Source organism: Phascolarctos cinereus, unplaced genomic scaffold (assembly GCF_003287225.1).
Source record: "Phascolarctos cinereus isolate Bilbo 61053 unplaced genomic scaffold, phaCin_HiC Scaffold_4;HRSCAF=312, whole genome shotgun sequence".
In the NCBI taxonomy this organism is placed as follows: Eukaryota; Metazoa; Chordata; class Mammalia; order Diprotodontia; family Phascolarctidae; genus Phascolarctos; species Phascolarctos cinereus.
Window position 1 is genome coordinate 289,234,858 of NW_027555847.1, and position 26,723 is coordinate 289,261,580.

The 26,723-nt window shown below is 37.2% G+C and overlaps 2 protein-coding genes across 7 annotated transcripts in view; one reads left to right on the top strand and one right to left on the bottom strand.

Moving 5' to 3' along the window:
- The window catches only part of LOC110223620 (uncharacterized), a 62,638-nt gene extending 58,257 nt beyond the window's left edge, over positions 1-4,381 (bottom strand). Inside the window, exons 1-2 of one of the 3 annotated variants that reach the window (XR_013486098.1) lie at positions 4,230-4,381; positions 1,673-1,736 (exon numbers count right to left, since the gene is read on the bottom strand). Coding sequence is in view for 1 of the 3 variants with exons in the window: in XM_078153107.1 (XP_078009233.1) it covers positions 3,845-4,201 (357 nt within the window). In the remaining 2 variants the exon portion in view is untranslated. The other 2 variants (XR_013486099.1, XM_078153107.1) reach the window with 2 other exon arrangements.
- A 205-nt stretch (positions 4,382-4,586) lies between these two features.
- The window catches only part of CHD1 (chromodomain helicase DNA binding protein 1), a 122,204-nt gene continuing 100,067 nt past the window's right edge, over positions 4,587-26,723 (top strand). For 3 of the 4 annotated variants that reach the window (XM_021009211.2, XM_078153109.1, XM_021009218.2), the window contains exons 1-2: positions 4,588-4,941; positions 7,210-7,389. In XM_021009211.2, coding sequence (XP_020864870.1) covers positions 7,337-7,389 — 53 coding nt within the window. In that variant the 5' untranslated portion in view covers positions 4,588-4,941; positions 7,210-7,336. Of the gene's footprint in view, positions 4,942-7,209; positions 7,390-26,723 lie in introns of all 4 variants that reach the window. The other variant, XM_078153108.1, reaches the window with a different exon arrangement.

The following is a 26,723-nucleotide window of genomic DNA, read 5'->3' on the forward strand; positions in this document are numbered from 1 at the left end:
GTTGGTATCAGGGGGACTCAAGTGTTTATTTCCCTGTGTTGTTTCCTGGGCATGGGTATTCTTTTGGAAATCAGTATTCTGCCATAAATATAAAAATATGTAAGCCACATCTTTTTATCCTTTGCATCAAATTTTCAAGGAAAAATATTTACTTATCTTCATCAAATAATTTGTATCAGATTTATCCTAGGATTACATTCCCCACAATAAAACTGGCAAATCTCTTGCAGATTCAAACATAAAAAACTGCTCCCACTAGATTTTCTCCAGTGCCTTGGGTATGCTCAATTTTAATTAAAGCTAATCAAGTAGTATAAAAACAAGGGAAAGTGAAGTACGGGATTAAAATAGTCTAGATAATTAAGGATAAAGCATTTTGCAACAATGCTTTGGCTGTTAAAAAAAAAAGAACCAAAAGAGTATTGTTCCAATTTCCTACTTACCTTGAATTAATAAAGCTTCAATCTTCCCACTTACTTGGTATATATCTTGCATGTATCTAGCTATTTACATGTGATTTTCCCTCTTTAGAATGTATATTCCAAAGGCAGGGATTGCTTTAGTCTTTCTAGAATCCCTAGCATTTCATACAGTGCCTTCGGATACAGTAAATGCACATAGTAAAATACTTGTTGACAGACCGAATGCCCTTTTGCAAGTCTTGGGAATTAAAGTACTAGGATGGCAACCACATTCTTAAATGGGGAGCAGTTTATTGGACAAGACATGAGTTGGGAAAGATTTTACCTTTACAAAATACAACTGGGAATCCCTTTATTTAATTCTGAACTTCCTAGTGGCTGAATTATCAAGTCATAAAGAATATAGAATGCTAAATTTATTCTTTTTTTAACCATACCTAAAGGCTAAGGCCACGCAAAAGCTCATTTTCAAGATATACTGCATTTCCAGTCTGAGGCTGGCATCATACTGTTATTTTTTATAGCCAACATTTCCATTAATGTTGTATTAACAACTGTTTTTGCAATTTAAGTATTTTCACTAAGTGTTTTTTTGCTATGATAGCTGTTGTCTCTGACCCTATATTACTTAATTTGTATTCCAGTAATGTAAATTAATAGTCAGTGAGGAAAAAAAGTGTCTGAATTGAGGCATCTCTTGCTTGGTGCAACTATACTGCACTGGTTTTTAATTAATTATTAGTTACTTGAGGGAATGTAACTTAAATTTATAATCTTGTTAATCTTCACAAATTCTCTTAAAATGACTAGATATATTCCCTTTTCATAGCTGGAGCTAAGGGAGAAAATGGTGAGCTCAAGGTCACACAGCAAGTTACCAGCAGGAGATTTTTAATTCATGTGTGTCTTTCTGTCCAATGTTTCTTTTCCTCTTCCACTACCTTAGTCTAAATTAAATTTTATACTAACATACTTCGCCCAATTTTTGGACAGCCAAATTAGTGGGAGTTTTTTCTCCCTAACGTTAAGCCAAAAGTTTCTTCCTATAACTTCTAATAATAAGTTCTGTTACTTTCTGGGGCCAAGGAAAACATATCTAATCACTTTCCACATGGCAGCTCTTAAATAATTGAAGACAGTGATAGCGTTCCCCCTAATATCTTCTCTTTTCCAGGCTAAACATTCTCATGATCTTCAACTGTTCCTGTAGGGAATGGTTTCAAATCCCTTCACCCATCCTAGATACCCACCTGCTTATAAATGTCATTCAGAAAATGTGGCACTGAGAACTGGACACTGTACTCCAGATTTGGTCTAAGAAAAAAACAATATACAGAGTAATAATTACCTTTTATTCTTAACACTATATTTCTGGAAATGGATTAGATGGCAAATGTAATTTGAGTTAATCACAAAAACCCTACGTCTTTTTCACATGAACTCTTCTGTCTCATCTCTCCTCCTAATTGTGAGTCAACTGACTTTCTGGACCAAAATGGAGGACTTTTTTTTTAAATATTAAAATTTTATTTAATAGATTGGATTTCTCACAAAAATCTGTCAACTTTTTGGGATCTCAATTCTGTCACCCTGTTTCCCAGTTTCACGTTGTCAACAAAAGCATGCTATCTTTGCCTTTATCCAAGTCACTGATAAAAATAACAAATTCAACAGGTAAAGGACAGATCCCTGGGGCAATTCACTAGAGACATCCATTAAATTAACAAACATTTATTAAGCACCTACAATTTAAAAAATGTCCTAGGTGTTGAGAAAACAAAGGCAAAAATAAATTCTATATAAATTCTTACATTCCATATAAATTTATTTTTCCCTCAAGGAGCTTACATTTTCTACGGATTAAAACATGCATGCCTCAAGATAAATTGAAGAGAGGTGGGGGGAAGGATCAAGAAAGGCTTTAGTAGAAGCTGGCACCCGATCTGAGCCTGGAAGGCAGCTAGGGATTCTAAAAGATTAAAGGTAAGGAGAATACATTCCAGGCATTTAAAGGAACCTGGTTGCTTCCAATCTTCCTTGTGTTCTTACATTTATTGCCCTCTACGCACTATACGATCAAGCTATACTGGTCAACTTGTTTGCATGTTATTTTCCCCATTAGATTGTGAGTTCCCTAAGAGCAGAGAGTGTCTAATTGCCTTCCTTTGTATCCACAGTACTTAACAGTGTCTGAAAACCATTAGCCCTTAACAAAAGTTTATATTTACCAACTTCCTAGGAAACATTTCATTTCTATCTCTTTGTAATGGTGGTCCACCATTTCTGGTATACTCTCTCTTAGTTTTACTGGCTTCCTTTCAAGATTCAACTCAAATTTCACCTTTGACAGGGAGCATTTCCCAATCATTCTTGCTAACAGTGCCTTCTCTCTGAGATTACCTTTAATATAATCTCTCTGTCTGAGATGTGCAGAGTTATTTATACGCTATCTCACCTATTAGAATGTGAACTCCTTGAACTCAGACACAGTCTTTTCGATTTTCTCTGTATCACAGCTACTGAGCAAGTATTCTAAAAATGCCTGTTGACTGACTGACTCCTACTTTAGAAGACATTTTGACCATATGTAAAGAAGATTGTCAGGGGTTAATAAGACACTGGCAACATTAATAATCATTACTTGTATCTGGTCAAGCTACCAAGTCCGAATCTACTTAAATGTATTATACAGATCTGTTCAACTAGGAAGTCATGAGACACCATGACAAATACCTTGATGAGATTCAGTTAAACTATGTTTTATGAAATTGTTTTGATCTAGTAGTTTAAAATAAACTTTCCAAAAATCTTTTAACATGCTGAACAAAGCCATAATCCAGTTGCCTACTATGTTAGTAGAGTATTTAAAATATTTGTCTCGAGAAGAATCAACTAGAGACAGAACATTATGCAAAATTAGAGTTATTAACCTATTGGGAGATGAGATATTATACAGTTTGCCTCATTTCACCTTTACCAAATGTAACATTAGAATATAAAAATAATCCACTGGGTCAGAATAAAAGAAAAATTAAAAGGATTGAAATTGGTGTGGTTCAAGATCACTGACATGAGGTGGGCAATTATGAGTCTCAATTTCAATTAACGCCTTGACAGAAAATTAACATGCATTTATTAAGTGCCTATTAGATGCTTTTTAGTTGTTACGATCACTGATCAGTGTTAACTATGGAGAAGAGATACAAAGAAAGCCCCCCCCAACAAAACGCCTTTCAACAACAAACAAAACCAAACAAAAAAACTAAGCTTGAAACGCATTACGAAGCTAGCTGGGAAAGCGATGGAGCTAGAAGAGGACAATTACTGTTTTACACAGGGAGAAAAGGAGTAGCCGAGGCCCGATGTTGCAATATAAGCAAAGAAAAGAAACTCTAAGCATCGGTTACATCGAGTCCCACAAGTTACAGTGGCTTTGCTGTAACCTCTCGGCTCTCCAAGGCGAGCCGGAGCTGGGCCAGGGTCTCCCAGCCCTGGCTCCAAGGCCCACCCCGAGCAAAAGCAAGCCGTCGCCCCCGCCTCCACAGCCCCATGCCCGCTCCCCGAATCAGGCCCACGCGAAACGAGCGCAACCCCAAACCGGGTCTTCCAAACAGGCTGTTGCCCAAGTCGGGGGAGAGCGACGACTTGCCCAAGAGCGAGGCTTTCGGGCGACCGACGCGAGGCGGCAAACCAGACGGCCGGCGCCGCGACTTCTCGGAGAGCGTCCGGGGCGCGAGGCCGGGGCGCTGCGCCTCGGCGGCCTGCGGCCGCCCAGACATGGCCGCGCAGCCTCCGCGGCCGACTCACCCGCGCTGCGCCGCCCAACGCCGCACGAGCTTCCGCCTCCGACTCCCGGCCAAGACCGAGGCCGAGCCCGCGGAGACCACGGGGGCAGGAAAGGCCGCGACTCTGGGCAGCCTCGAGAGCGACGCCCAGAGTGCCGCCGCCGACCCCGCCCCCTCCCCACCGCGCGCGAGCCTCGAGGCCCGACGTGCGCGAGCCCGCTGCGCTCCTGGAGAGGGGAGGGGGCGGCGGGGAGCCGACGTCGCGCGGGAGGCGACGCGGTGACCGAGGCGGAGCCGGGGGAGGAGCGGGAGGAGGTGGTTTCGCTTGGCGTCATGGCGGTGGCCGGGACGCGATAAGCGGCGGGAGCGGGAGCGCGCGCGCTCGCGTACGGCTCGTTACTTCTCTCTCCTCTCCTCTCTCTGTTTGTGTTTCAATAATGAATTGATTGTTGTAGCCACAACTGAGAATCGCCAGATCGTGCCACAGGCCCGCGTTTCCCCTCCCCTCCTCGCCCTCCTTCCCTTTTTCCCTCCCTTTCCGTACACACGCGCACACGCGCACACACACACTCACACACATACACACATACACACGCGCGCGCGCGCGCGCACACACATACACAGACACTACCCGGACGACCGGGACCAGAGTCTCTCCACAGCGGCCGCAGCGCGGCCCGGGCTCCGGGAGACCAGCAGAGTCCCACCGCCGGCCGGGGACACCCTTTCCACAGGTAAGGGAGCGGAGCCGGCCATGGCGGGGCCTGGGAGCCAGCGGGGGCCGCCACTGCGGGGGGAGGGAGGCCCTGCCCGGCCGGAGGCGGTTTCTCCGTGATGGCCGAGTGCAGCGGCCCAGCGGCCCTTGGGCGGGCGGGATGGGGGAGGGAAAGCGGGCAAGGCGGCCAGCGGAGACTCGCGGCTGTGCGGCCCAGCGGAGGGGATCGAGCCGGAGCCGGGGCCGGGGCCGGGGCCGGGGAGGGGGGTTACCGGGAGGCGGCGCGTGGGATAGGGAACTGTGTGTGTATGTGTGTGCGCGCGTGTGCGTGTTTGTGCGGGGAGGGCGAGCGGGGAATGTTTCCACTTCTCTTGCCGAGTCGCCATCGCTTAGGCCTCCGCGGTGCGGTGCCTCTGAAAGAGCGAGGGGGAAAGTGGAGAGAGGAGCCAGCACTTTCTGGCTGCCAGCCCCCGCAGCATCCAGCACGTGGGGAGATGGGGGGGGCGGCGGGCGGGGCCCCGAGTGCGGGAGTGGGCGCTCCGGGACGCGGCTGGAAGTGGTGCAGGAAAAGGGGGCACCCCGGGGAAGTTTGAGGCGGGAAAGGAGCGGATCTCGGGAGGTGCAGAGCAGCAGCTGGAGGAGGAGGGAGGAGGAGGCTGCTGAAGACTGGGTGAGGAAGGGCTGGGGGGGGCAGGACCCCTTTTTGTAAAATTCAAGGGTGGAGCAGTTTATGGAAGAGCCTAAGGGAGAATGTCGGATGAAGCCAGTGAGAGGCAGGGGATGGTGATGTGCACTAGGAGCTTCTGTAGGGGGAGGTCCTTGACAGAAGGACTCTGTCTTGAGAAGAGGACTTCTGAGAAAAGGGAGAGGATGTGAGAGAAAGAATGAGGCTGAAGGGTCTGGCACAGTAGAGGGCTGTGCTGAGCGGCAGGAGGAATGAACAAGAAAAGTTGGAAAGGTAAGTGCAGTTTGTAAAGTGAGTTAGGAAGAGGATTCAAATCAAGGAATAAACTCCGGCATGTGGGATTTAGGGTAGAAGTAGAATTAATGCAGGATGTCCCAAAAGTTTTAGTGCAGTTTTCAGCTTTTAAACTTCACTAAGATTTTTGGGACACCCTTTATTTTACATCAGGAAAAATGTTGGTGGTAGGAATGACCCTTAGGCAACAGTCCTTCCATAGAAGGACCCAGGACCTTACAGTTAGTCCCGGTCTCTTTCTGGGATTCTCTGTTTCCATTGAGCTAATATTTTTCTTTCTGTTTTGGTGAAAAGCAACAATCTTTGACATGGATTTTCTCTATGCTGAGCTACACTCAACATTTCTGCTTTCAGCAGGCTGTCTTGTTACTTTTTGGCTGAGGAAGGATCTGCTGTCTCCGCCCCAGCTTCTTCCTTTCGCTTCCCTGCCAGAGATCTCCTTTGTTTATTCATTGATGGCTTGTAGGTGACTCTTCTGTTTTGTGCTGGGATCTTGTCTAAAGAGGTGGAGCTATTGTGTGGTGTCTTAACCTCCGTACTGGAAATCCAAAATTGGAATCAGTATCCCTTTAAATTGGACAAAATAAGAATTTAAAGTTTATTGCCTCCTTATCAATTACTTTACATTGGAGGAACACGTTCGCTCAGATTCATTTTTTTCCCCTTTTTCAGTATACACACTGCAGTTCTGCTTTTCTCACAGTTTTGTTTCTTTTAGAACATGGAATGGTTGCCTTTGTTTTTATGTTTTTTGGTCTGGACCTGAGATTTCATAGATAAACTGAACTTAAGAGTTTGGAAGTACAGTACTCTCCACTCACTGAAAGTTGGTTATTCTGAAAAAGTTGCTTAGGGAAGAGGTTAAGAGACTTGTCCCTCCAGATCATCAAGTCTTGAATCTATATCCCAGCCCCTTGTCCGTCCTGCAACTAGGCTTTTGGACTTCTTCGTTTTCGTCATGAAATGTTTTATTATGTAAAGCATTTTTTGCTTTATTAATCTTTACAGTTGGACTAATTTTTGTGAATTGGTTTTAGATTGCTACTAAAAATTTATCAGTCCACAAATTTTTTCAGCATTTCTGACACAGGTATTATAGAGCAACACTGTATATTGTTAATGAGTATCAGTTTATTAATGAACTGTTGCGCAACACCAAATGTGCCAAAACAGTTTTTCTATCTTTTTAAAACAATCCAGTTATCATATATCTAGGCAAATCCAAGATAGCTTTTAAGTGCCTGATTTGTGTGATTTCTATGGAACTTTTAAGTCTGATTTTTAAAAAATTATGATTCTTTGCTCTAGGTAATTTGAAGAGAGTCCGAAATAACTTGTGACCATTTGGAAGGAAGCAAGGAACAGTCTGAAGTAAACAATCCAGCTTGTAAACTGGGAAGATTTATATTTTATTTTAAACTTCTGAATATTTACAATGAATGGACACAGTGATGAAGAAAGTGTTAGAAACAGTAGTGGAGAATCAAGGTAAGCATTTTAAAAAAATACTGTATTTGCTCTGAGAATACAGTAGAACATACTGTATTTTTCAAATTTCTTTGCAACGGACAATATCAACAATTTAATTCCTTATAGGAGCTGCTTTCAAACTTTTGGTTTCCTTGGGCTATTTAAGTAATTCTGTCACTTTCCTATATTTGAGTAGCTACAGAAGCATTGTACATATTTTGAATTTTGTCCCATTCTTTTACATGGAGGAATAATCTTGGATCAAAGAATAAAATTCTCTAAATTTTCTGTCATTTGTTTTGATCACTCAAAATTTGTCAGCATAGTAAAGAGAAAGTTTTGTGATAGTTTTGACTGAGTTGCTGCCTCCTTTGGTGATTTCATCCGTTTCTATGATTTCATTAATCACCTCAATGTAGATAACTTCCAAATCTATATTCATCCCTAGTCCTTTTGTAGACTTCAGTTACACAATTCCAGGTGCCTACTGGACGTTTCCACTGACACCTTAAATTCAGCATCTCTATAACTAATTCATTAATCCTTCATTTTCCCTTTTCCCCATCTCCTCACCTACAAACCTGTCTTCCTCATAACTTTTCTATAGATAACTCCAGTTATCTTTCCTGTTGCTCAGGCTTGAAACTTCAGACCCATCTTTCATCCTTTCTTAATTCCTACTTCCCTAAATCCAGCCATTTATGAAGTTCTGCCAATCGTAACACTAAAATATCCTTTATCATCTGAAACTACCTTGTTTCTAGTTCTCATTTCATTTGCATAGATTTCTTTAATAGTTTTCCTAACCTTTCTTGCCTACAGTTTGTCTTTTTAATCCATCCTTCATTTCTGGCCCTTCCTAATTCATTACTTGGATCATTTTAGTCAGCATTTATAGTGTCTATTCATTTCCTTAAAAGCTCTTAGTGGACTCTCATTGTCTACCAAATAAAATTTAAATTTCATATTTTGATACTTGAGTGGAAACTTGGAGTCTTGTAGAGGGGGCCAGCCTTTGTCTGGAAGGCCTAGTTTCCAGTTTTGTTACCCTGGGCAAGTCATTTAACCTCTAAGTGCCCCAGGCTATGCTCTTAAGAAATTCAGTTTCTGAACAGTTGCTCTCCATTCTGCAGTAAGTTTTCTGTTTGGAAGTTCTCCATTCATGTGAAATCAGTAGCCTAGACCAAAAGCAAAACAAACAAAAACGTAAAAAACAACACTTGGTATTTCTGTCCTTCCACTGTGTAAACTCCTGCTACCTTTTAAATTTACAATTGACTGACTATGTGAGATTACAAGCCTAGACCCAAAAACACATATATTGACACAAAGTCTTCTCCACAGTCTGTCTCCTATTACATGTTCAACCTTGTCTTACCTCATATACACCAGTTTACACATACTCTTTATCTTTACACTAGTCCTTCATTTGAGCCAAGCTGGATCACTAATTATTTCCATTTGTCATTCTGCCTACTTTCGTCTCAGTGCCTTTTTACCTTCTGTCCAGCTGTCCTTCATATGTAGCTTGTATTCTGTACAGCATCTCTATTAAAATCTTTAAATTGTCTTTCAGCCCGGCTGAGATGCAACTTTCTTAATAGTCTAGTCTATCTTTCTTGTTGAAAATGAACCTTCCATCAAAATTCATGACTTTCCCCCCTAAGTGCACTCATTCTGCCTTGTGTCATTCTCTGTATGTCTTAATAAATCTTCTTAATTCATTCTTATATTCTCATAATTTCATCCTTGTATTCTTATTTCATCTCGTATTCATCCTTGCATTAGCACAAAGTTTTTTCATTTTGTTTTTATATATAAATGTTGAATTGAATATAGAGAGTAAATCTGCCCTCATTTTGTGAGACCACTGATGAAAGTGATTAGTGTAGGGCTTTTTTGAATTGGATAATATTTTTATTAAAAATAATGTAACCAATAAAAGAAAAGAGAATGCACTACCTATGTTTTCATCTGATACTTTGTGATTCAAACTTTTATTGCTGAAGTATGGCTTTCCCATTTTCTAGAAGCCTGAGGTTTTCATTTGAGGAATGAGTGAGTGCACTGCTTATGAATTTTTTTCATGTGTGTATCTAAACTGAGGATGATCAGTTGGTACATATCTTTGCAAATAAGATGTGTAGGTTTTTATATAAGCATGGGGGAAAACATTTTTTTTCTTCCTTTTTTTAAAAGCAATTATCTATCATACCGTATTTATATTTAATATATGTGTGTATGTGTATATGCGTATAAACATACATATATACATACATTTTAGAAGTCCTTCACACATTTGGCAGCATATGGAGTGGCTTTTTTTTATTGCATTTTGCTATAGTTCCAAAAATTACTATTATTCTTACCTTGTCAGAGTGCAAGTGAAATATATTTTACCAGTTTCCTGTGACTTGGGTAAAAGATGACAATTTTTAAAATCCTCCCTAACATTTTACTTTGTGTACTTCAAGGACCTGTAATTTCATTAGTGTGGATACTGCCTCCACTGACACAGAACTAAGCTCTCTCTGCAACTCAGGAGCTGGACATAGAGAATTGCTAAGGCCCCAAAATTTATCATTACGCTGCCCAGCTGATGTCAGGCCTTCTGAACTTAAATAGGATGGTCCTCAAACAATGTGGCTCTATAGCCTAACACTAGGCTTCTAGTATATCATTAATGAAAAGTAGGGGAAAAAAAGAAGGAGCTTTAATCAAACAATTATAGCTCCTTCAGGTTCATTTATAGGTTAAAATTATATTTCAGTTGATTTTGTTATATGTTTTAAAAATTGGTTGCAACAAATGAAACTCATTTATTGTTTGATATAGGATAGAAAAATAATAGATAATATCCATACCTAATGTGTACTTGTGGTGGAGAAACAGGAAAGGTGAGGATCAGGGAAGTAGTGGGCAGTCAGAAAGATGTCTTAAAAACTAGAGGGTAGGAAACAAAAATGTGGTGTAAATGTATTCTGTGCCATGTAGCAAATGACAAAAACACATTTCTTCCTCCCCCAACATTTATGTGAGACAGCATGTTGTGCTGAGGACAATAAACTAGGATTTAGGATAACTGGATTCTAGTTCCAGTTCTGTTATATGCTAGCTTGAATAAGCCACTTAATATTTCTGAGTCTTAGTTTCCTAATCTAAAAAATTTGTGGGTTGAATGAAATGGTCTGTAAATTCATGTTTTTGTTTAGTATTTTTATGTTTTTACTTTGGAGTCAGATTATTACTACTTAAAAATAGAAGTTAAATAGTCCTAACTAATACTTTGTAATCTAATCCAAATTTATAAATGTAAAAAATTATTTCTGAAAAATTTTAAAACAAATTTAGAAACATTAACATCAAAAATTCTCACAACTAAGTTTTTAAATTCTTATTTGTTCAGAGATTACTACCTAAAGAATACATAGAATTTTTTCAGGCTTCTTTAAAACAAAAAATGGATTATTTGTCCTTTGCATTTCTTCTTCTCCTTTACCTTTTTGAAGACTTTTTTCTTGAAATAAATTTGATTTTGAAAATCAAATCTTAGCCCCTATCCATTTTAAAACAAATTTCATAGTAATCTAAATTTTGATTTCTGAAGATTAATTTATAGAAATGTTCTCCTCGTGGTAGTTGTGAATCTTAGAACAATACAGTCTTCAAAGAATCAAAAGTGTGATAAATATATAGAATAATGGAGAGATGCATGAATGGTGAAAGTAATCTGTACCATATTTGCCTGGATGACATAAGCAAAGAGATGATATAAAGTATCAAAGATACAAAGATGATATAACGATATAAAGTGTCAAACAGGTGCCACTAAGCCTGTATTTAGAAAATCATATATTAACATTATGTTCTATTGTATTTTTATTTATTTTTTTAAATATTTAACAATTTCATTTTAATCTGGTTAAGGCCACACTGGGGAGTGTTGCAGGCCCAGTATGGTTGACACCTCTGTTGTAAAGGAAATGTATGATTGAAAAAGGAGGGTGGGCCTGTCTTGTGTAAAGAGCAAGGGATAACAGATGGACAGCCAGAGTGCTCCACTGGTACACATAAATTGCAGAACAATTCAGAGGGAAGCCTCTGACACATTAGGTTTATCTTCTGTAGAATATCGGGGGAGGGATAACAGAGAATGAGAAGACATACTATGATGATGGTAGTATAGACCCACATTCATGTGATCACCAATCCATTGAGTAGTGATGATTCTTTAGTTTAAGATTGCCATTCTATTCAACAAACATTTATTAAAGACCTCAAGTCCTATGCTAATTTGGGAGGATATAAAAACAAAAAATGAAGTAATTGCATCAAGGAGTCTTTTACAACTTAGAAGACAGATACAACATGTAAACAATATATACAAGATATTTGAATGGGGGTAGAACATTAACAACTGATATTCAAAAAAATCTTCATGGAGTAAATAGCATCTGAACTGAGCATTGAAGCAAAATAAAGATCCTCAGGTAGAGATGAGGGTCAAAATAGAGTGCCTTTCAGATATGGAGGGCAACTTGTACAACTGCAAAGATAGGAACGTGGAATGTCAAGTATGGAAACAGTAGTACGGTTCAGGTGTCTGATAGCATGTCTGAAAGAATAATAGGAAATAAGTCTGGAAGGATAGGTGGCTGCGAAGTATCTTTGCTTGAACACTTGTGATCTTGTCTTTTTAACTAACACAACTACAGTCCTGCTTGTATCCAATCCAGTTTTTGATTATTTCTGTATTAATGAATATCTGACATAATAGATAAATTAAATCCACAAGCTCTCGAAAAATTTTATTTCAGCCAGTAATTTTACTCTCCTGTTTTTTCTTTTTTGTTTATTTTAAGAAGTAGCATGGTGTAGTCAAGTGGATGGAGGACCTGTTTTGGAGCCAGTAAGACCTAATTTCGAGTACTTCCTTGATACATACTGGTTGTATAATGTTAGGAAAGTCATTTAATCTATCAGTGGCCCAGGCAACTTTTTTTCTCCAATAAATTTTTATTCATGTCTTTTGTTTTGACTTCAACTAAATTTCTCTGTGTATTCCTTTCTTCCTCCCAAAACCCATCTCTCATAACAGAGATTTAAAAAAGGGGGTGGGGGGGAGAGACACACAGTTCAGCAAAACAAACACACATCCACACATCTAGAGTCTGACGTTCTGTATAGTGTTTTATATTCATAGTATTCCACCTCTAAAACTAAGGTACAGGGGAAGGTAACAACAACAACAACAACAACAACAATAATAATAATAATAATAGTTAGCATTTAATTAAGCTTTAATTAAGTTTTGCAAATTGCTTTACAAAATTATCTCATTTTATCCTCACAGCAATTCTGGAAGTTGGTGCTCTTAGGAACTTAGAAACTGTAGCAGCTGAGTGATGTGGCCAGTTACACTGTACCTGAGGCTGGGTTTGAACTTAGTTCTTCCTGGTTTTGAGTCCATCACTGTATCCTGTTTGTTAAGCTGACTTTGAGGTCCACCTTGGTCATTATAATATCACAGTATTCAATTTCAACTTTTTAATTGTTGTTCTTTTCATTGTTGTAGACTTTACTTTCATGATTTTCTTTACTTCACTTTTTATCCTTCTCGTACTAATATCTGTCTTACTTATCCTTAAGTGGTATGTGGAGGTAGGGAATATATTACTTCTACCCATGATATTTCTACCCAAGTATAATGAAGCATGATCACAGAATACATCCTCTTTCTTAAAAGAAGGCATTGTTGTATCTCAGTAGAGAGTTTTATTTGAGTTTCATCACATTTTTATATGAGAAAGATGGTAATAGACCCCTATATGTTTAACAAGCACTTTTTTATAAGAGGGACTCAACAAACTACAATTTGAGTAATAATGTTGATTATATTAAGAGGGTATTTTTTTTTTTACTACTTGTTTGGTTTTAAATCAGAGCAAAAAGTACTAATAGTCTTATCTTTTACCTCTAGCCTTTTTACGTGTATTATGGTTGTGGAAATAGTCTGAGGCAAGAGGAACAAAAAGTGAAAAGCTTTCTAACTGTCTAGGTTCACATGCTTCTGAAATTCTTTCTTCTGAGTTCTTCTGGGGCAAGGATTGTTTACCATTTTTGTGTCATAGACCCCTTTGGCGTTCTGGTAGAACTTTTGAACCTGTTAGGATAATATTTATTGCCTGTATTCCTAAGTAAGGGAAATAATAAATTCCAGTTTGAGGTTAGTGAAAATAAAAATATATGTTTTTCTATCCAAATTGAACCACAGACCCCAGGTTAAGAACTTGCTACTTTAGATATACATGTGTGCACATACACACATGTATGGGTATTTCTATCTTATCTATATTACATTATAAATTATATGTATTATTTTATGTAATGTATAATTGTGTATAATATATGTATTAGAATAATATATGCTTCTCTAATCTGAAGCTAGAAAATTGCTTTTTTTACTATGTATTCTAGAAGCAGGTTGTTACTGTTTTGCTTCAGTTCTGTCCATTTATGTGAGATGCTTTCATTTTCCTTATATATCTCTAACAACACCTCCATCTCTCTCAGTTCTATGCCTTTTCTGGTGGTACAGGGCCCCAAACAAGATTACATATAGCTAAGAAATTGAAAAGACATTTCAGATATTTTTGTAAAATAGCTTGTTGTCTTAAATGTCAAATAGTAATAGAGAATAATCAATTCTCTACATTTTTGCACTTTTAAAATCCAGTAATTGAAAGAAAAATCATTCTTTGAAAATTTTGGTAGACACAATATACAATTATATTTCTTCTTGGAATTGCTATCTTGAGTTTTTTGCATGGAAGGGCAAACCAATTGACCAATAGGAGGGGAGATGATGAAGAGAAAGTAGGTAATAAAATGGGTCACTTTCTTAGTGCTGTGGTTGCTCACTACATTGAAATATGTCTTCTGGGAAATGTGTGTCAGGATGCACCTGCAACTGTTTCAGCCCAACACAAGGTTGTATATATAACTGAAGAAGGTACTCCTGAAGACATTTCCTTCACCAGTACCATTTCATAGCAACAGTTGCCAGCTGTGTTTATTTGTTTATTACTTGCAACCAGACTTTTCAAACTTGGTTAGAGATTTTCCCATTTTTAACCTCCCTATACTGGTTTCATTGCTTGGTATAGACTAGAGAAAAGAGGCAGAAAATTCAATACCTATTTGGTTTTTGAATGACTAGTATATTCTTTATTCTAGAAGAATTGTGTGAATGCATAATTTACTATTCAGTAGAAAGTTTGTTTAGCAGATCAGGTGCATTCCTTTTTGAAATTATTGTGGAAGCTCCATTTTTATTAATTTTGATCATTTTGGCCTTCTGAAGTAATTCTTGTACTGCAGAAACGAAATTGGTGACTTTGCTAACAATCTATAGTGAGTCAGTAACTTGTTTCAGCTTGTGTCTTGTGAATAATTTTTTTTGTATCAGTTCAATACTACTTCATACATAGATACACTGTTGGTTGTGTTATGCAGATAAGGCTTAGGTTCAATACTAAATATTATTTTTATTTATAGACATTTCACATTACCCTAAAAATCGTATCTGTTTGTAAATAGTCTTTACAACTTGGTTATAATATATATTAGAATATAGATAGCTCCTTGAGAGTAGGGACTATCTTGTATTTCCAGTTGTATCCCCAGTGTTTTGCACATAGCAAGTGCTTATTAGATGCTTTTTCATTCATTCATTCATTCATTCATAGTTTATAGTTAAGCATTAGAGAATCATGCAGTCTGTCAATTTGACATCTCCTAGTATGGTAGCAAATATTTTTATCTGCTTTCTGGGGACCATTTAAACATAAACCAAGAAATATTTATTACTCTTTTCCTTGGTACTTAGTATTTTAGTGGCACAATACTTATTGACTTTTGACACTCTTTCTATCTCTCCCTACACAAAATTGATCAACTTGCCAAGTATTTAAGTAACTACTCTATATGTGTCATTGTTGGCATCAAGGAAAAAAAAGACAGAAATGCCCTCAAGAAGCTTACATCCTATTGAGGAAGACAATATGTATGTGTAATTATATGCAAAATATACATAAGGCATTTTGAGGGGCTAAGAAAGGCTTCATTTAAGTAGGTGGCATTTGTAAATGAACTACTTTTTTTAAAGTTCTGGGAAGCACCAAAAGTACTGTTTTCCACTGTTGGCTTTTCAGTTATCTTGAAAAGGCATACAATTTTTGGGTAAAAATTTTAATGGAGCTTTAAAAAAATCATCCCTCTCATGTATGTGCTTTATCTCATTTCCTTCCCAAATTATGTATATGGTACCTAACCCAAAATTAACCTTTTGTGAATCCTGAGGGTATAGGTGGTTATATAGCACTAGTAACTAATCCTCCTGATAGATAAATTCGCCAGATTCTAAAAATAAGAGATCCTACTAAGGAGGATACTGCTAAACACATAGTCCAGAGGAAAGCTCTAGTTTTAGAGTCAAAGTACCTATCTGAATGTGAATACTGACTCTCATATACTGTTTGGTATTCTATATTTCAAAGGTCCTTTATTGGATATAATTTTCATTGCATTGTGGTCAGAAAAAATGCATTTAATATTTCTGGGTTTTTCCCCCTTACGTTTGTGAGGTTTTTGTGTTCCAGTAAAGGTCAATTTTGTGAAAATGCTATGCATAGCTTCTTAATGCCTTTCTTGTTTATTTTATGGTTAGATTTATCTAGGTCTGAGAAGGTAAATTAAGGACCCCCACCAGTATAGTTTTACTATTTCCTCCTATAACTCATTTAACTTTTCCTTCTAGAATTTGGATCCTATGACTTTTAGTACATATATGTTCATATTGATATTAATTCATTATTTCTGGTGCCTTTTAACAAACACAGTTTCCCTGATTTATTTCTTTTCACTAAGTCAGTTTTTACCTTTGCTTTGTCTGAGATCACAGTTGCTACTCTTGCTTTTTTTTTTTTTACTTCAGCTAAAGTATAATGGATTCTCCTTCCCTCCCTTATTTTACCTCTGTATCTTTCTGTTTCAAGTGTGTTTCTTGTAATATACGCATTCTGGTTTCTGATCCATTCTACTATCTTGCATTTAATGGATGAATTCATCCCATTCACATTCACAGTTTTGGTTGCTAATTGTGTGTTATTTTACGCTGTCCCGTCTTCAAGACCACTTCTGATCACTGTTTCCCTTAATCTACCCTCCCTCTTATCCCCACCCCCTTTCTCTTAACCTCTTTCCTTCATTCTTTCCTGTTGGGTATGAATTTTTGTACCCAGCTGTGTCCATGCATTCTTCCCTCCTTGAGCCAGTTCAGATGAAACCAATGTTCAAATGTCTCCCCCCCACCATTTTATTCTCTATTATATGAACTCTTCCTTTTAAAAAAAATCTCTTTAACTCCTTCTTGAATAGCTCTCTTTTCTTTTCCCATTTTTCTACTGCTCTTATTTGGTTTTTCCGGGTTTTGTTTTTTTTTATTTATGCTTTTTATCTCATCTAATTTTTTTTTTGTGAGGCAATTGGGGTTAAGCGACTTGCCTAGAATCACACAGCTAGTGAGTGTTATGTGTCTGAGGCCGGATTTGAATTCAGGTCCTTCTGACTCCAGGGCTGATGCTCTATCCACTGCGCCACCTCTCATCTAAGACTTTTTGTTGTGTTTATATACAATTTTCATTTTTCTTTGAGGCTTTGCTTGTAGGTATTTTTATGTCATTTGTCTTGTATGTTTGGCTTGAGCTTCCCTGTTACTGTAATAGCCTTTTATGGTTAGGTTCTTTATTTGTTTGCTCATTCTTCCATCTTATTTCTTGACTTTGTACTTTATGTTCGTGTTGGGCCCTGTTCACTTTTGGTAGAGGTTATCTGGCCTGAGCTTCTGTCTTTTTATGACCTTCTGCTATTGTTATAGCTCAGTCTGGGGCATGAAAGTTTTTATTGCTTCCATAATGGTGTGATCTGGGGAGAGGCTTGTTCACTGCCCACCTGATATGAACTTTGCAACTTCTTGACCTAGGTTTGAGTGTATTTGATTATGTGTAGTTGAGTTTCCATAGACTGCCACTAAACTCAGTTACTATTAGCCCATTAGGAGGTTCTGCGAGTTCAGAGGAACTAAACTGCTTGACTCCTCTTTGATGTTGGTTTTTTGCCCTAGTTATTCCACTGCAGACTTACGTTCAGGGCTAAAGGTTAAAACTCAGTCCTCCTCAGTTCTTATGCTCAGAACCACAGAGCTAAATTTTTGGAATTTGTTCCTTGCTTTGTACTTAGCTAGGAAATTTTCTTGCTTACAGCCTTAACCTCTGCTCTCTGCACTGGAACTGGGTAATGGGCTCCAGAGCTGGCAGATGACACCTGTTCCTGTTCCCAGTGCTCACTCAGGGGTCCCTTGGTATCTCTGTCTGCCTTGGTGATTTCAGCCCTGGTGGTTAGTCACAAGCCCCTTACCATTCCAGAGCACTTGATTGCTTCTCACTGCTGCCCCTAAGACTGCTGCCATTGCCTATGCTGCTGCTCTGTGTTCGTGGCCAGCTCTCAACCCAATATCTGAAGACCTCTCTTTCTTCCTAAGCTGCCCTGGGCTGGAAAAATGACTCATTGTGACTTTCTCTTGGCTTTCTCAATCAGAATTTGGTTTAGCATGTTTTTTAGGTTGTTGAGGAAGAATGTTGGGTAAACTGGACAACAATGCTATCTCTCACTCCAGTATCCTGACTCTATCTCTACTACTTGGTCATGAGCAGGTGACTTAACCTCTCTAATCCTCAGTTCCTACATCTGTAAAATGATGACTAGATGACCTCTAAAGTCTCTTGATCTGTGATCCTGTTATTTGAGTCCTATCTGACCTAAAATAATTTTTGGCATTTCACTCTGAGAGCAGTCACTTTTTTTTTTTTGGTAACATGTTCAAGAACACATTCACTTTTAGCTAATGGGTATGATCGTTATTATAGTATTTCATTTCACCAAGTAATTGATTTTATTCTATTTATTTAAAAATTATTAGGCCCAATTATGAGCAAAGCATTGTGTGCTCTAAGCATTGAGGGAGATACAAAGATAGAAAAATTGCTCTGCTGTCAAAAAGCTTATAATCCACTATATGTCATGTAAGTGGATTTGATCCAGTTGAGTATTTTTCATATTTTGTAACTGGAAAACAGATTTACATGAAGTACTTGGCACAGTGTCTCATTCATAGTTGGAGCTTAATAAATATTTGTCAAATTTGTGTTTGCTTTTGCCCAAAGTTAAATAGTGGGTCAGGTGCTTATATGCTGCTTAGATTGTTATATTATGCGTTGAGTAACATTGCTGGCCTATATCTAGTGCCCTTTACATCATAGAGAAAACATTTCTTGATGTTAGAGAAATAGGGAGAAAAGGCAGAACTTAGCATATTAAAAATCATTACTACAGTAAAAGATAACATCTGCCTTGGGAAAACAGATATAATACATAGAAACATTCTAATGTAGCTTTGTAAATAACTGTTCATTTGGAGTCTATACAATATTCAGCACCCTTTGTTATTGTTAGACATAGTAGTAAGTTACAAAGTTAAAAGATTGACAATCTGATATGGATAGATACATGAACAAATGCATATTTTTAAATGTGTTTGTGTATACATACTTATATTTAATGTGTGGAGACAAAAGATAATTTGTCAGATTACTGAAATGTTAAGTAGTAGTTGAAAAAGGAATTCCAGAGCTGATGATACTTTAGCAAAGTTTTGAAGGCAGAGAAGGATGAAGTTCAGAAATGATGGAAAATACTTTTAATTCAGAGGGTGAGGAAGTAGAATTTCTTGCAGATGACTAGCATTGATCTTTCATCCTTTCCTCTTTCTTCCAGTTCCTAAAAAAAAGCACCAGTCTCTCACAACAAATCCATTTGATGCCTGTGTTGCTTAGGAGTCTTTTGGCCTCAGTCTTAGATCATCTTCTGCATCTTCTGTTTAGGGAAAGCCAGGAGTTTGTTTTGTTTTCAAAGAAGGGCCAGAAAACCGATTAGAAGGCACATAATGGGGCATTATTCCATTTTTATTCAGTTGAATTCCATTAAAAAGTAATTTTTGGCATGTTGGGGAAACATGAAACACTAGTTACCTAAAAATTAAGCTTCTAGTTGAAGTTTCCTTTGGTTACTACCTGAAAGATACCTTGAAGGTGTTAGTGGTATGGTCAGATTACAAGAGAAACATAGTCTTGGTTGAGCAGCATTGGCTTCAGGAAATGTTTAGGAATGGGAGGACAATTAGCCCAAGAATTGTTGAAAAAACCCTTTTTTCTGTGAACTTCAGTAACAATAACTGCTTAGGTCTCTTCTGTGTCAAACATACAATAATTATGGCTCAAATAATTTTTTAAAATTCTGGTTAGTTGTGACCTTAGTCTCGACTGAATGAAACACTGAGTTGAGAGAATATCTAAACTCCCATTGATATCTAAAGTCATCTTACTCGAGTGGATCCATGTTCTCCTCATCCTGGTTATTTCTTTCATTGATGTAGACCACAACACATATCCGTATCATCTCATCCTGTGAGACTCTTGTCCATGCTTTCCAGTTGCTCCATGGAGGATCTACTTAGGATGCTGGAGGTCTACCTTTCCTTCCTTTCTTTCCAGTGCTGCTTTTGTTATTCCCGTCCTCCCTTTTACAATCCATTCTCTCTCTTTCCCCTTCTCCTTCTTCTGCCTGTCTACCTTTCTTCCCTATTTCCCCTTCTTCTTTCTCTCTCCTTTTCTCTTTTCCTCCTGTTTCTTCCTTCCAAAAAAATTTCATGTGAAATGAAACATTCCACGGGGTTTCATCTTTTACTGTATTACAGTTCACCTTTCCAAGCATACATTTCCTGCATGATATTTTAATTCATAGGTCAATATTGGAAATATGGTATAGCCTACTTATTCCCACCATCTGTGCTTACGTTGCCTTTTAGGTCATCTGTAACCTTGTTTTATAATTATATGGTTTTTTGAAATTCTCAGACTTCTCAGTGGAAAAACATTAGTGTTCTTAGAGAGAGAGTGTGTGTCTGTGTGTGTGTGTGTTTTGAAGAACAAGCTTGGGATCATTCAGACACTGTCCAATTTCCTAGACCCAATTCATTTTGTTCTCTGTTGTTCAGTAGTGCTGAGCCCAACTTATTGTCTATCTAGAGTGTTATAGGTATATACGTAATATACTTGTGTACTAATTCAGTGGACTGACCTTCCAAGACTAATTATTATGGTCTGCACGTTAGGAAACTTTCTAGCTATTTAGTTTTCCTGTGGGTTTGTTAATCCGCTCTGGTTCTTGATTCATTCAGTGCGTTTTCATCTAGAAACAACATTTGAAGGAATCTATCATCAGTAAGGAATCCCTCTTCTTGTTGGGCCCTCTCCAGGAAATCCTCTATGATAGTGGTGAACACCTTTGGTGAACATAAATCTCCATTATGTGTCTTGCTTGACAATTAGAGCTTGGTTGAACAAAGTTATCTCTTTGGTTATTTTTATTAAGGAATCCTATACATTTTTAACATAAGCATGAGAGACTTCTTATTGGAGGTGAGCCATAAAGATTGTTTTGTTATGCTAAATCAAAGGCAATTTTGCATTCTAACCCTAAACAGTGGAATCTTGTAGTCAGTTAGTTATGTGATTGTAAAGCTGTCATCTGACATATAAAAAAATAGTTTGTGAAAGCTTGACTGTTGCCTTTTCATTTTCACCAGGGATGCTTTTGGTATATGTGTAGAACGTTCTTTAAAAGACTCTTAAGGAAATAAGCACATAGGTTGTTAGTTTTTTTTTATCATCTTTCTTGGTCATCAGAGAACCATTAGTCATTTCCCCTCTATTCTTTTGGTATCCTCTCCTTTCTGAGAGATTTTGTAAAATGATCCCCCTCAGTGCTTATGCCCCTCCAGCACAGATTTTCTTATTTGTACTGTATCTGTCTCAGCTGCTCTTTCTGACTGACTTTTGGTTTTGCTGTCGCTTTCCTTATAAATAAAATACTGGGGATCAAGATTTTTAAAATGTGGTGGCTCCATTGTCCTTGATGAGGAAGATAGATCATTGTGGAAATATTGATAGATCATTTGTATTTTCTCCCTCTTTTTTTTTCCTTGACAGTTTTCTCTATGAATTCTTAGAGGAAGATATGATTTAGTTGGGACTCATACTTTTCACTGTTTTGTAATATACTTCAAAGATAGAATGGTATAATAGAGAGCAGCCCATAAAATTAGAAAGTCATGTGTTCCAAGCCTACCTCTTACCATGCTGTCTGTTCCTACTGTGTACAAAGCATTGTACTAGATGTTGGAGATAAAGATAGCTAAGACATAGTCTTTGTCGTGGAATGAGGGTGAAGGAGAATGACACTTGTATAATCAATGCAATTGCTACAATGCAGGATGCATTGTGACAGGAGACTAGCAGGTACAAAGTGTTATGCATGTTCAAAGAAAAGATAATTTTGATGGGAGATTCCATGGAAAGTTTTATGAAGAAGACATTTAAACTGGATTTTTAAGATAAGTAATTAAACAGATGAGGGGCAGGAAGAAGTACGGGGAATGGTGTGAACAAAGGTACAGATGAATAGTACAAGCAAAGGTTATGGAGACCCTTAAATTCCTGGCTAAGGAATTTCATCCTTATTTGAACCCTTTTATTGTAATTGTATCTGTCTTCTCTCTCCTATATTCTAAGTTTCTTGAGAATAAGAACGTAGAGCATTATATTTGGGGTCAGTTGAGCAGTGTACAAATCATGGGCCTATCACTTTACTACTTTTGTGACCTTGGGAAAATCACCTAACGTTGACCTCAGTTTCCTCACTATAAAATGAAGAGCTTGTACTAAATGGCCTCTTAGTCCCTTCTCAATTAAAATCTGTGCTTGTATGATCCCATAATTATCTTTGTAACCCATAGCACCTGCCATTTAGAATACCTTTAATCATTGAATGAATGATTCATGAATCATAGCGGAAATAAATGTTATTAAATCAATACTTTAGAATAAGCATTTAAAAAAACAAAAAGCCGTCCTTAAATTGCAGGGATTGGTATGTATCTGTTTATACTGAGGAAGCTCTGCCTTTACACCATTGGCTTATATGGTAGGCATTGCATGGAGGAACATATGGTCTAACCTGATTTTAAGGTAATGGTCCCAAATGCAGATGGGTCAGAAAGATCAATAACTTGTTATTTAGTGGCTCTGTCTACTACCAGAAATGCCTCTATCCCCACCCCAGGAAAAGTTCAATTTTGCAAAATAAACGCATCAGGTGGCCCCAAGAATTCTCCAAAGTTCAATCAAAAGTGCTTTATCAGTCTCTTCAGACAAAACTTTCTGAATTACATTATACTGATCAAAATGTTCCTTCACCATCTCATTTCAGGTAATAAGTTAGGATTTACAAAGAAGATAATACCTTTTTGAAGTACATTATAATGCTTTTAATGTGGTTTAATTTGTGTGCCTGCTCTTGTCACCAATAAAGATTGCAATCCATCTATGTCCTCTTATCCTTGTAGTTCTTGTGTATAGTATAGTTCTTGTTTACGTCCTTTTTTAACTTCTCCATACCCTGTCTATTCCTGTGCCTTTGGAGTACTTCTTTTTAGTCCTCTACTATTTTGTGGACATCAGTGTAAAACTTGAACTTTACAGTTCTTTATCCCTAACTCTTGATATGTGACCCAGTCCACCTCCTTTTTCCTGTCATACATGTCCTTGATAATTTTTATGCCAATTCTTGTACATAAATTATTAGTAGTAGCATATTGCAGCCTATTTATACCCATTATGCATTCGTTACACTTTGGGTAGATAACAGTTTTGATTCTTCCAAGATTATATTTATATTCTATGATTTGCTGTATATTTGATATAATATCAGTGAGAGAATATTAATATTAAAAAGATAGGCTTTGTTGACAGAGAGCAGCTTCAAACACTTCATAGTTTCCCAAATGAAATGCAGACCACTTTCCTCCTATTCATTTCTGGGCTAGTTAGAGCAAAGGTCAAAATTAAAATGAAATTTCAAAAAACATTAAGAGATAATATGTCTAATTAGGAGAGCTCTAACTAAATAGGCTGCTGCTGGTGAAAAACACTGATAACTCTTTCATATTAAATAATGTTCTGTTTGCTTACTATATTGCTCTATCTAATAATTTCTAATGTGTATAATAATACACATGTTGAAAGTTTTTTATGACCTTACAGATTCATTATTTGTATTTGATTTAATAGTTGATTGTCATATTTGTGGTCATTTCTATTGGGTATCACGCATCAATGTTAAGAAGATAAAACTCAGTTATAACATTGGTTCTGTGGAAATCATGGGGCCAGTTAGAGCCCTCCCCTTGAAATGTGAAGAACTTGGGTTCATGTCCTCACTTTTATTAATTAGTTGTATGACTTTGGGACTCAGGGTCTACTCTGTAAAATAAAAAGATTGGCTAGGTGATTCTTAAGGCTGTTGATTTAAAAGTCTTTGGTTTTATAGAAACATCATTTCAACTTTTTAAAAAAAGATCTGTTAATAGTATGAGAACTGCCTATTTAAAAAAGAGGGGAGAGCAGGAAAGTGATATTTTAAAAAACCATAGAAATATAAGACTATTAAAATAATATTTTGAACTTTTAAGTTACTGACATGTTTAATGGAAATAATTGACTAGTTTGTTAACAAAAAGGAAAAATCTCCTTAATAAGTTGCGTTTTTACTGTATTAGAAAATAAATGAGGAAAAACATTTATTCCTCCATCTCCACACCATTTAACTTAATTATTGATATAAAGGCCTTCATTCAACACAATTGAGAAGCATATATAAACTCTTTATATTTTTAGCTAAATTTAAAAAAACATACGTTTTAGTATCTTGAAATGCTTTTAGTTTAAACTCTTTTTTAAATGGAATACTATTAGATAACACAGGAGGAACAACCCCCTTTGCTCACCCAAAGGAAGGAATAAGGAATACAGAGAAAGGTAAAAAAGTGATAGAAGGAAAAAGGAGCTGGAAAAGGATATGCTTAGTGACTCTAGGATTTGGGCTTGTAGGTCTAAATCAGGCTGAGTGAAAAAAAAGTACCATTATATACTCTTGAGAGTTTTGAGTCATTTGTAATTTGAATCTCAACTTGAAAGTCATTACATATTGCCATTTATTCTATTTCAAGTCTAAACTTTGAAATAGATCTTTATTTTCGAAGTTTGGCAAATATCTTGTACAACCATGTCTAATTCTTTATGTAGAAGTAAATATAGATACAGAAGAATAAAATTAAGTGGTGGGGAAAGTAGATACCTTAAGGAAAATTTTACAGTGTTATTATTTTTTTTTGGTTTTTAGTTCAATTTTATTTTATTTTCACTTCCTAATGTTTTTTCATGTATTTCCCATTCCCTCATCCATTGAGAAAGCACAAACAAAACCCCTAATACAGTAAAGAAAAACAAACTTTCTGTATACTTTGTGTCTATCTCTGTTTGTTTGGAGGTGAATAGCATGTTTCATCAGAAATCCTTTGGAATTGTGGTCATTGGGTTGATTGGAGTTCCTAAGTCTTTCAGAGTTATTTATCTTTACAATATTCTTGATACTGTATAAGTTATTTTGGTTCTGCTCACTTCACCTTGCACCTTCCCAGGTTTCTCAGAAATCATTTCCTTCGTCATTTCTTATAGCACAATCTACTCCATCCCATCATATTCTATAACTTATTCAGCCATTCCCAAGTTGATGGGGCATCCCCTCAATTTTGAATTCTTTGCCAAAAGAGCTGTTATAAATATTTTTGTGTATTTGATCCTTTTCCTTTTTCTTTGATCTCTTTGGGCTATAGACATTGTAGAAGTAGTATCACTGAGTCAGAGGGCATGGATAGGTTTATGGCTTTTTGGGCTAGTTCCAAATTGTTTTCCAGAATGTTTGGTCCAGTTCACAGCTCTGCCAATAGTGCATTGAAGTACCTGTTTTCCTGTAGCCCTCCTAGTGTTTGTTATTTTCCTTTTTGTGAACTTAGCCGATCAGATGGGTGTGAGGTGCTACCTCAGAGTTGTTTTAGTTTTCATTTCTCTTGTTATTAGGGATTTAGAGCATTTTTTCTTTTGTCTCTTCATAGCCTGAATTTCTTCTTCTGAAAACTGTCTAGTCAGTCCTTTGACTATTTATTATCACTTGGGGAATGGCTCTTATTTTTGTAAATTTGACTCATTTCCCTCTATATTTTAGAAATGAGACCCTTATCAGAGAAACTCCTGCAACATTTTTTCTCCTATTTTACACAGTTAGTAAACATTTATTAATGCCTACTGTGTGCCAGGCATTGTGCTAAATATTGGGAATACAAAAAGAGGCAAAGATGTTTTTGTCCTTAGGGAGCTCTCAGTTTAATGAGGGAGATAGCAAGCGAACAAATATGTGCAAACAAGCTGTAAATAGGATAATAAGGAATAATTAAGACAAGGAAGGCAAAATTAAGAGGGATTAGGAAAGGCTTCTTGTAGAAGATGGGATTTTAGTTGTGACTTAAAAGAATCTCTTCTGATCTCTATTGGTTTTGTTTGTACTAAAAGTTTTTAATTTTATATTATCAAAATTGACCATTTTTCCTCCTATGAACCTCTCTGTCTCTTGCTTGGTAGAATTGATACTAGAATGTAAATCAACCTTCTCCTATTACAGTGATTTGTATATTTGTCGAGGCTATTATTGTTCCTTGTCCCTCAACTTAGTTTGAACTACAGTGAATTCTTGGGACTCTGGGATTTTTGGAGAAATTCATCATTTCAGATGGATGCAATATCCCTAAAGTAACAAGACTCACTTTTTAAAATTAAATTAATTTTTCATCAACAAAAAATTAATTTTGTTTCCTCAACTCTCCTCACCATAAAAAAAGAAAAAAGAAAAGAAAACCCTTGTAACAAACGTGCATTATTAAGCACTAATTCCCTTACTGGTCACATCCAAAAAATAGATGCCTCATTCCGAGGATCTGAATCCATCTCTGTCAGGAGGTGGATAATATCCTTTTATCCTACGTCCTCTGGCATAATCCAGAGAACTGTTGGTCACTGGGTTGATCAAAATTCTTAAGTCTTTGAAAGTTGTTTGTCTTTACAATCTTGTTACTGAAAAAATTGTTCTTGTGCTTTTGCTTACTTCACTATTCATCAGTTCTTACAAGTCTTCCCAGGTTTCTTTGAAACTATCCCCCTCATCTTTTCTTACAGCATAATAGTATTCTATTATATTTATATACCATAATATTTTTAGCCATCTCA